The sequence below is a fragment of the Carassius auratus genome, chromosome 6 (assembly GCF_003368295.1).
Source record: "Carassius auratus strain Wakin chromosome 6, ASM336829v1, whole genome shotgun sequence".
In the NCBI taxonomy this organism is placed as follows: domain Eukaryota; kingdom Metazoa; phylum Chordata; class Actinopteri; order Cypriniformes; family Cyprinidae; genus Carassius; species Carassius auratus.
The window spans coordinates 14,095,584-14,106,934 of NC_039248.1; the positions used below are offsets into that span (position 1 = coordinate 14,095,584).

General features: G+C 36.6%; 1 protein-coding gene across 2 annotated transcripts; it reads right to left on the reverse strand.

The window, feature by feature from the left end:
• Window positions 1-495: 495 nt before the first annotated feature.
• Window positions 496-9,872, reverse strand: LOC113097630 (bridging integrator 2-like). 2 transcript variants are annotated; one of them, XM_026262907.1, is made up of 13 exons: window positions 9,782-9,872; window positions 9,512-9,684; window positions 8,848-8,928; window positions 7,946-8,000; window positions 6,242-6,336; window positions 6,061-6,156; window positions 4,077-4,184; window positions 3,893-3,978; window positions 3,679-3,754; window positions 3,037-3,119; window positions 1,573-2,158; window positions 1,386-1,484; window positions 496-1,146 (listed from the first exon to the last, which is right to left on the reverse strand). In XM_026262907.1, exons 2-13 carry the CDS (start codon window positions 9,614-9,616, stop codon window positions 1,033-1,035), a joined length of 1,584 nt encoding a protein of 527 aa, XP_026118692.1. In that variant the 5' UTR covers window positions 9,617-9,684; window positions 9,782-9,872; the 3' UTR covers window positions 496-1,032. The 2 variants fall into 2 exon arrangements, with proteins under 2 accessions (XP_026118692.1, XP_026118686.1); XM_026262901.1 differs by having other exon boundaries at window positions 9,512-9,836.
• Window positions 9,873-11,351: the final 1,479 nt, after the last annotated feature.

Genomic DNA, 11,351 nt, shown 5'->3' on the forward strand with positions numbered 1-11,351 from the left:
AGTGTACAAAACTGTGTGCAAGTTATTTTAGTGTCCACTAGATGTCACTATAATGTTAAACAATCGTTTTAGCTCCGACAGATGTGTAAAGCGTGTTTTGTCAGTAGGTTTACACCCGTTTACTTCCTCTAGTCCCAACCAAAAAAAAAAAAAAGAATAAAAGAAAAAAGAATACCATCGTTCCTTAAGCTATTACTATGATACAATTATGGAAATTCGGTACGGTCATACACGGTTTCTAATTCTAATTTATTATAGTGGTTTAGTACTATCTGTATACTAATAGTCAATACAAATTTAGTCTAACTGCTACTTGTGTTTTAGTAGCAGTACCTGTTGTATTTTATTTGTAATGAAAAAATATAATTCTAAATCGATCAAAACTTGACACTTTGAGAACTTGCCACTTTTGACTTTTTCCACTTTGAGCACTGGACATCAAATAAATGAATATATAACTTTTTTTTTTTCAGCTGTCAACTTTATTGTAGAAAAACAATCATATATATGTTCTCTGTACATTTAAGAAAGCGTTTTCACAGTAATACTCACACTTTTTTGGGTCCTGTAAACATTGTGAAAATCTTGGTAGTCAATCTTAACACTGAGATATGTGAGAAATAACAGACATCAACATTACATGGTTAACAAACACAAAGAAGAGACCATTGGAACAGCCACATAAAAAGTGTTTTAATACTCATTGCTTAAATGCTTTAGAAATATTTTTGCATAATAAACACTACTTTTACTGATACACAAAACTATGAATGATATTATAAATCGAGATCTATAAAAGTCATGAAAAAAATCTGAAAACAGAACACAGACTGTGCAGCTGTCTGCAGTCTTTAGCCTGCATCAGGAAGTTACAAAGACACCGTCTACTGAAAAAGTCAGAGTGTCTTTCATGTCTAGAGGAAAGGGCAGACGGAGTTCATGTTACAACATCCAGTCACAAGGGCCTCACACAGGCACTTAAGGGACCTTTGGTTCACATGCCATCCTGCGTACTCCACTTCATGACCTGTGTTAATCAGAGGAGATGCGCTGGATCATGGACTCCTCGACAATGCCTGAGAGAAGTGTTAGATCCTTGTACTGGATCCAGTCCTGCTCTCCCACGCCCCACACAGTGCCCTCCGGCTGCAATATAATATTTCCACAACATTACAAAATGTTGACGAGCAATACAATGCAAATGCAATGATGATATCTTAGAATGAACAATGAATTATTCATAAAAGTTGTAGTAAAAGAAGAAGATCAACAAATTTACAAAAAAAAGGAAAAGCCCAGTACTTAGCTTTGCAAGAAGATCAAGTTAGGAAAACCCTTAAACTGCTGTGCCTTACATCCTTATGGTTACTCTATACATTACTCACCTTTTCTTCTTCTTCATCGACGTATGTAAGGATCACATCTCCCTTTTGAAACAGTAGAAGCACACCTTCATCTGAGTCCTGATCCTGCAGAGCAACAGCCTGGAGAGAGAAAAAAAACAACCTTAAAAATGATAACCTACACAAATACAAATCAATGAATGTGTCAACACTCCCAAAGACACTGTACCTTATAGAGGAAGCCAGGAGGATTTTCATAATCTATCTTTTGGACTTTCACATCTTTGCTGCATCCTGATGCATTTTGATCAGTCTCTCCTTCATCTTTGTTGGAGGTGCTGGATCTTCGAGGGGATGGGACTGGTTCAGTTTTGTCTTGGGCATCTGATAAGGGCTTATCCTCATCGTCTCCATCAGTAGATGCATGATGGGTTTCTTCTGATGCTGCTGCTGATTTAGTTTCCTCCTCTGAAACTGAATCTTGATGTTCCTGGCCGTTGGCTTGCACAGACTCATTATTGTTAGTTTCTGATGCCTTTTCAGTGGCTCCTTCAGTCCGAATCCCTTCACCCTCAGAACACAAAGACTGCCGCTTGGGCGTGTTGGGCTCACTGTCAAAAGAGTTAAAAGACTCCGAGTCTGACATTTCAGATGCTGTGCTTCCTGTGCTCTTTGAGGGAGTGTCAGTGTGCGTGAGGGTGTTGGGCATGCTGGGCATGCTGAGCTTGCTCGCGGCCGGATGATCAGGAGGGAAGGCAGTGTTACAGGGGATGGGAGCAGAGATCGTAACAGACTTCCTCTTCTTTGACTTTGAACTATTCCCAAGAGGAAGAAAAACAAGCCGCTTAAAAAGACAATAAAGGCAATGACATGAGACAATTCTTAGAGTTGCCTTTAATTGATACAATGTCTTCCTGCTCACATGCAATATACAATGGTGACAAAATGTATCTGAGCACTTAATCTACACTTACCACAAAGTGGTATCTCTAAACAAGGAAAATTATATGAAATTCGAAACATATTATTTCTCAGAGGGGAAATCTTTAATCATTACATAACTTGTGCCAGTGTAATTTTAAAGGATGTAAAAAGTACACTACCACTCAAAAGTTTGGAGTCAGAAAGATTTTTAAGTTTTTAAAAGAAATTTCTTAGGCTTATGAGTTTTACTATTAATTTATTTTATATATAATTTATTTCTGTGATTGCAAAGCTACTTTGTAGATTTGAGAAACATTCAAGAAACATTTATTATCATCATGTTAAAAAAAACAAAAGTTTTTCAGGATTCTTGAAAAAAAAAAAAAACAGTATTTATTTGAAACAAATGTTTTATTACAATATAAACATCTTCACTGTCACTTTTGATTAATTGAACTTCTACTTTTTTTTTTTTTTTTTTTTTGAATGGTAGAGCAACTTCCCCTGGACTCATGCATAATTTATAAGGCGAGTAATCATGGATGTATGGTATTCATTCCATTAAGCTGGTAACAACAAACTGTACAAATTATTTACAAATATTTTATGAAATATTTTTTTTCTAGAAAAGTGCGGTTGCTTTTATTTTATATAATCCCATTTATATACTTACATACTTACATTTATTGTAAGTATGGCTCAAGAGTTTAAACTTATAGGCCACTGTAGATTTTTATAGAAATTAATTATTTGCAAATACAGACATCACCTGTTAAGGCCTTTGACGATGAAGGGTTTGGTGGAGTGCTGGTCTTCGAGAGTCTTCATCATATTATAAATGTTATGATTCAACTGAAACGTGAGATTAAATTGTCAATCAGCAGCAATGAACTAATTAAACATTAAACAATGTTACTTGAAAAGAAATCTTGTGAGTCACACTGACTTTTTAAAGGGATAATTCACCCAAAAATTTAATTCTGTCATTTGTTCCTCATGTTTTCCAAACCCATAAACCTTCATTTATAGGATATTTTTGATGAAATCTGCATAGACAGCACAAGGCCCAGAAAGGTAGTAAGGACATGGTTAATATAGACCATGCAGCTCCTGCGTTAGCAGCACCACACACGTGTCATGGTACTCTTGTGAACGCGAGACGCAGACGGACATGGAAGAAATTGTTGAATTAATTTGTATTTTCTGTTTTATTTGTACACAAAAAGTATTCTTGTAGCTTCAAATACTTAAAGTTGGACCACTGAAGTTGTATGGACTATTTTATTGATGTCCTTACTACCTTTTTGGGTTTTGAACGTGTCAGTTGCATTGCTGTCTATCAAGTGTCAGAAAGCTCCAGGCTAGAAGCACACAGCAAAACAACTCACAAACACAAATGTTAGACTCTTACCTTACTCATTTCCTCGTAGAAGACATCACGTAGGTTTGAGATGTTCTGGAACATGGTGACATAGCAGCTTATACGGCTGAAAGCAGAAAGAGAGCGTAGCCAAAATAAGTTGCATTATCATTCATCCCACTATAGCACCTTAGTGACAGGAAGGAACTGTCTGAATGCATTTATCTCCTATTAGTTGAATTTTTGTTAATAAAGCTGTACAAACCTTTGATAAAGAACAGGCAGCTCCTCTCTCAACTCCTTGTTTATTTCTTCAAATACTTCCTGTGCTGTATTGAACTCCTCCTCAGCCTGAAAAGAAACATCACCAACAGTCATCCCAATTTTGTTGAACTAGAACCATAAACAATTATATAATGGGATATTTAGATGATCAAATGTGAGCTGACCTTTGATATTTTGGCCTCATCTCTCTTCTTGGAGTTCTGCAGTGCCTCCAGATGATGTCGAGCTGAATCGTAGTCAACCAGCTTCCTTCCTCGTTTAGCCACTCTTTCCTGCAAGATCACAATATTAGAACTGATTTGCAAGTTCTATGTAAAAACCACATGCATTTGCTATTAATAGAACACCATGATATACAGTATTGTTCAAAATAATAGCAGTACAATGTGACTAACCAGAATAATCAAGGTTTTTCGTATATTTTTTTATTGCTACGTGGCAAACAAGTTACCAGTAGGTTCAGTAGATTCTCAGAAAACAAATGAGACCCAGCATTCATGATATGCACGCTCTTAAGGCTGTGCAATTGGGCAATTAGTTGAATTAGTTGAAAGGGGTGTGTTCAAAAAAATAGCAGTGTGGCATTCAATCACTGAGGTCATCAATTTTGTGAAGAAACAGGTGTGAATCAGGTGGCCCCTATTTAAGGATGAAGCCAACACTTGTTGAACATGCATTTGAAAGCTGAGGAAAATGGGTCGTTCAAGACATTGTTCAGAAGAACAGCGTACTTTGATTAAAAAGTTGATTAGAGAGGGGAAAACCTATAAAGAGGTGCAAAAAATGATAGGCTGTTCAGCTAAAATGATCTCCAATGCCTTAAAATGGAGAGCAAAACCAGAGAGACGTGGAAGAAAACGGAAGACAACCATCAAAATGGATAGGAGAATAACCAGAATGGCAAAGGCTCAGCCAATGATCACCTCCAGGATGATCAAAGACAGTCTGGAGTTACCTGTAAGTACTGTGACAGTTAGAAGACGTCTGTGTGAAGCTAATCTATTTTCAAGAATCCCCCGCAAAGTCCCTCTGTTAAAAAAAAGGCATGTGCAGAAGAGGTTACAATTTGCCAAAGAACACATCAACTGGCCTAAAGAGAAATGGAGGAACATTTTGTGGACTGATGAGAGTAAAATTGTTCTTTTTGGGTCCAAGGGCCACAGGCAGTTTGTGAGACGACCCCCAAACTCTGAATTCAAGCCACAGTACACAGTGAAGACAGTGAAGCATGGAGGTGCAAGCATCATGATATGGGCATGTTTCTCCTACTATGGTGTTGGGCCTATTTATCGCATACCAGGGATCCTGGATCAGTTTGCATATGTTAAAATACTTGAAGAGGTCATGTTGCCCTATGCTGAAGAGGACATGCCCTTGAAATGGTTGTTTCAACAAGACAATGACCCAAAACACACTAGTAAACGGGCAAAGTCTTGGTTCCAAACCAACAAAATTAATGTTATGGAGTGGCCAGCCCAATCTCCAGACCTTAATCCAATTGAGAACTTGTGGGGTGATATCAAAAATGCTGTTTCTGAAGCAAAACCAAGAAATGTGAATGAATTGTGGAATGTTGTTAAAGAATCATGGAGTGGAATAACAGCTGAGAGGTGCCACAAGTTGGTTGACTCCATGCCACACAGATGTCAAGCAGTTTTAAAAAACTGTGGTCATACAACTAAATATTAGTTTAGTGATTCACAGGATTGCTAAATCCCAGAAAAAAAAAATGTTTGTACAAAATAGTTTTGAGTTTGTACAGTCAAAGGTAGACACTGCTATTTTTTTGAACACACCCCTTTCAACTAATTGCCCAATTGCACAGCCTTAAGAGCGTGCATATCATGAATGCTTGGTCTCATTTGTTTTCTGACAATCTACTGAACCTACTGGTAACTTGTTTGCCACGTAGCAATAAAAAATATACTAAAAACCTTGATTATTCTGGTTAGTCACATTGTACTGCTATTATTTTGAACAAGACTGTACATCAATGTTACAAACAATGTTACTTGACAATGTTAAAAACAGTACTTGAACACCAACCCTGACAAAGAGCAAAAGCACACTGAACAGACCTGGACTGAAGATAATGGAAAAAAAAATATTGCAATCATATTGCATGCATAATGAAGCAATTTTACGAACTTTGACATCTTGGAACTGTCCGGTATAATTCTCCATTGTTCGAACAACTTGATCGCTGAGCTTTTCTTCATAGTCATTCCAGAGGAGATCCTCACTCTGCAATACAAAGCCAGAGAGATCAGGAAGACAAGAAGAGTGGAGAGATTTTTACTATGAAAAATCACAAAAAGGCCTAGTTTACCTCCATTATAACAGGCAGGTTTCCTACACCAAGCCAGTCTGGTTCATAGATATCTTTAAGAGTCTGGGACAGGCGTTTGGATGAATCATGCATCGCTGAAAAACAAGGAGTGTACAAAATATCAGGTGACAAATTCCTTTTAAACTGTTACTAAAGCTCTGTAGCGGTCCAAGACAAGTCATTACAAGTTAAAGAGATGAGACTGTTTTAGCAAGAAATGATGAAATCCACCCATGATTATCTGAAGTTTTTTTTTCTTTAGTATTCATCAAGCAATGAAAAACATACATAATTTGATGGAAATTTATTAGATTAATAATTATATTCAATGTACAGTCTAGATAAAAAAAAATCTTTATACACATTCTCTGAAAACCAATTCTATATGGTTTAGTATGAGGAAAAATGAATTTGACTAGTAGCTTAAAAATAGATAGCAAAAATCAGAGATTTCGCATTTATTTTAGATACTGACAACAACTTCATCCTTTAAGAACACTTGGGGGCTAAAAACAAGCAGTGACTTGAAGGTTTCCACCAAAACTATGCATTTGGTTTAAGCAAGAAGACCACAAACATCTTGAGTCTACCTCAATCTCTTCTTCATATTTTCCTAAGCTTCTGCAAACTGACATCTGGGCAATTCAAGTTGGAGCGTCAACTATTCTTGTAGACATTTAGACAATAAGCATTTTCACTTCCATTTATTAAGATACATTCACTTCCCCAAATGCAGAATGAGAGAAACACAACCAAGACTATCTTTGTCCACTTGTTTTCTCGTGCTTAGAACGAGACACCATCTCACTTTCACAGTCAGCCAGCAGCCTACAGGCCAACCACATTAATGACACCTGAGCACAATTAGTCAGTAATTAGGCTGTACATTGTGCTATTCTCTGAATCCCTTTGAAACAAATATCAAGATTCAATCAGTAATGCTGGGTACATACCAAAAGATAATCAGGCTGATTATGTCCCGATTATCTTGATGGTTCTACAGATAATTTTTATCAGATTTTCCATTAGCAGCCCCGATCGCGAATCATGAATATTAACGATCAGAAATCCTGATGTGTGGGGGGAACTCCGAGAACAAATGCGCGCACGCTCTGAAGATTATCACGTGAAACGAAACAATATCCAATCAGAAAGCAAGATGATCACGTTCTGAGTGATGTAAGATCTAATAACAATTATTTAAAGTTTATTTAATTTTCCAATTTCAAAGAGAAGATCTCTTTACCAAGAGAGAATTGAGAACAAATATATAGAAATATTTTTTGTTTTCATGATTTTGTGACCATTGCTCACCTCTAGCTCACTCTGAAACTTGTACAGACCATGTCCCCACCGTCTCCACCCAAACCCTTTTCTTTTTTTTCCCCCATGAATATTCTGTGAAAATCATTCCAAACACTATCATTGCAATTTCTTCCTGCATATCGTCCGCAATGCTTATTCTGAAGTCTCGCGATATTTCCTGTGTTCACAGTCAAGACTCTGGTTGGAAATCTGTTCGTGTGAGGTGTGCGGTCTTATAGGGGCAAAACAGTTAAATCTAGGATTTTTTATCTTCATGTTTGTGGTTTGAAAATCTTATAAGTTGTAAAAATTATTTTGGTGTGTACCCAGCATAACTGTCAATTTTAAAAATGTATTATTAAAATAAATGGCTGTACTTGATCATTAGTGTGACAGTACCTTTAACTGCATTGAAGTAAGATTTAACATCCTTATAGAGTCTGATGCCATCTGCCTGGAAAGAAAAAAAAATATTGTGTTGTCTAAAGGCAAAAGGTTTAAGTATCATCATTTTAAATATTTGCTTTTCTAAATAAGTAATTTTTTAAATGTTTATTAAAGACCTTAACAGGCAGCTTTCGGGAAATGGAACATTTTTAAAATCAAAATAGAAAATGTACAGGTGTTTAGAAAATTACTTATTTTACATTTTTATGTACATTCGAAAGCCATAGATATTGCTAATGAGCGTCTCTAAAGCTGCTGTAGGTTGTGTTTTTTTCTTAATAAAAAAAAATCAATATATTTGGCAAAAAAAAAAAAAGTTATTTAAGGTTAAAAGAAGAAATGACCTAATTCATTATGTTAACTGGATTACATCTATAGAGTGTAAAACTATCTACCATCATTTAACAAATACAATATATTTTCAGTGGTACGATGTATCCAGGATATGGAATAGGATGTAAAGATAAGTGAGAAACTAGGTCACTAGTCTAATTTGATTAAGTTTGTTAGTGTTCATAATGAAACGTGGTACTAATACCAAACTAAAATAGCATTTTAAAAGGGCTTCCTGGGTTGGCTGATAGCATAAGCAGTACAGAACAGAGGCAGAAAAGGTCAGTCTCTGCAACTGTACAGCAAGTCACATATTGACATGTTCTAAAGGTGGAGTTTCCTGTGCTACTTTCAACGTTGATTCTGTCCATGTTCATACAACACAACTCTTCCAATGCAGTCGCTTTGAAAAACAGCAGTGTCCAATATTGAGTGACAGTCTGTGACATGCATGAGCTAACAAAATCTACTGTGACCTACAGCCAATGTGTCGTTCTCTCAGACATGTACTGATGAAGTACCTGCTGTTTGTTTAAGTTGGCAGAGCACTCCTCAAACTGCTCATCTTTTGTCTCCATGGTTTTCCCCAGTTTCTGCAGGACCTACAAACAACACAATCACATGGAGAAGACCCACTTCTGATCAATCATTTCAGATAAGAACCGCAAGACACTATACCAGGCCGAGTAACAAGATTTGTCACTGTAGGCCGATGTGGTTTCTGAAATATCAAATCGCCAAGCGGTTCAACGTTTACCCTTGAAATATCAGTTGCAGCCATTGCCACTTATGATTAGGAAATATCAGAAATGTTCAAAGGAAGTATTTAACAAACTTAAAAGTTCCAAAATGTGAAAAATTGGTGTTTTAACTTAAACACTATTAAAGTGTGCAGTCTCCTATATAGTAGAGAGGAGGTGAACCTAGGGAGGAAGTGATTGAGGGCAGGAAGTGGTAGTCTTTGTGTTCACACAATTTCATTTGAAACATCTATAACAACTGACACTATATTTACATATCTTCTGAACATTTGTACCAGTTTTCTTTAGGCCTCTAAACATTTTGGAGCAAATATGTTGGACACCCACGTACAAAATACACACCCAGAGCAGCATGACATGAGAGCCAAGGTCCTAAACTAAACTAAAAAAAAAGAAAAGAAAAGAAAAAAATAACCCCACCTACCTTCTCTTGTGCTCGGTTCATTGATTTCTGAAAGCGTTTGGCCAGGATGCCAGCTCCCGCGCCAATGTTGCCCCCGATGTTAGCACCTAGTTTTCCCTCAGCCATCTTCACTTCTGATCAGCTGGCACACGAGCAATCCTTCTCTCTGGTGTCTCAGCGCTTCCTTCTATAAACTGACGGTTCATGGGCGGAGTGAGCAGTGCGAGTGGGTGTGAAAGCACTGGAACAGTTAGTTTGTTGCGTATATTAGTTTTAAAGACTGAAACTTACGGGACCTCGCGTCACGACGGTACACTAACCGACTGTGCAACATTCCATCGTCTTGTCTCAACGTGTTTGTTATATTGTCATCGACGTGCGACGGCATCATCTAGAAGTCAACTAGTCATCAGAGTTTCCTAATAAACATGACGGCTACATTGGGATAAAATTACGTCAAACTAAAAACCTCTGCACAGAGAGTGGTTCTATGTCCGCTGGACACTTTTAATGTGTTTTATGACAACTAAATAAATATAAACAATAGAAAACTCTGCATTAATTGACTAACTCTGCGCTGAGCCTAGTCTGAGATTTTAATATTGCGTCAGAGCGGCTGTCCGCCAATGGGTTATCTATTTATTTATTTAATTAGTTAAAAGTAAAGTGTAAATGACTGTAAAAGAGAATACGAAATAGCATACTACTATTACTTTTTCTACCATATAAATTTGTAGCAGTTATGTAAGTAAAATTTATCTAGCACCTTTCACAGACAAGGAGCCAGAAAGTGCTTTAGGCCTACAGTAAAAAAAATTATATAAAAACAAATTAAATACCAGCAGTTCAAATAACACAAAATTCAAACCATGTTGTTAAAAGATTGTCCAAAAGATCTGTAAGTTTTTTTTTTTTTTTTTAGATTCCACAAAACCCATAGCCTTGTTCTCAGTGTTAAAGGAAGCGTGTACCAGAGCCTTAGAGCCACAACACAAAGAGCATGGTCCACTTTTGTCTTAAGACGTGTATGTTCTAGGAATAATGAAATGGTCTAGGCTGGAAGATCTCAAAGACTGGCTAGGAGAGTGTGCATGTAATAGATCCTGGTCTGGATATAAACGGGTGCCTGACCATGCAGAGGTCTATAAGCAATAACCAAAATATTAAAATGCACTCTAAATCAATAGGAAGCCAATGAAGGGGCCTTAAGCATGAGAGTAATGTGGGACCATATGCTGGTCCTAGTCAAAAGCCTTGCACCCATTTTCTGTACAGCATGTAACTGATCATAATAGATTTGTTCAAACAGAGTACAGAATATTGAGAAGAGAAGAGATAAAGGCATGAACGAGCATCTCCATCAAACAATAGACAAGCATCTCCATCAAACAATAGACAACAAACAATAGAGCTAATCTTAGCAATGTTCCTGAGATGGAAAAAACATAAGCAAACTACAGACTTATTTAAAACGTAAAGATCTATCAAAAATGACACCCAAATTTCTTATGTCACTGCAGTCAGAGGATGATAGACCCCCAATAACCTGCCTTATCTTAGGGTGCTGTCAGGGGCAGTAATCATCAGCTCTGTTTTATCAGTATTGTCTGCCATCCATTTGTTTATGGAGACTAAACAATAGCAAAAGGGACAGTTTGTCTAGTCTATCAGTACTAAAGAAAATACAGTTGCATGTCATCAGCATAACAATGATAAGCTTTCATTTTAAAAATTTTAACTAGTGTAATATGGTAGTAAAATTTGATCTATATTAATTAGTTTTGGATTAAAATCATTAATATAAATCATTAAATATATTTTTTATTAATATTTTTTCTTTCAAGTTCTCCTGTTTTGTTGT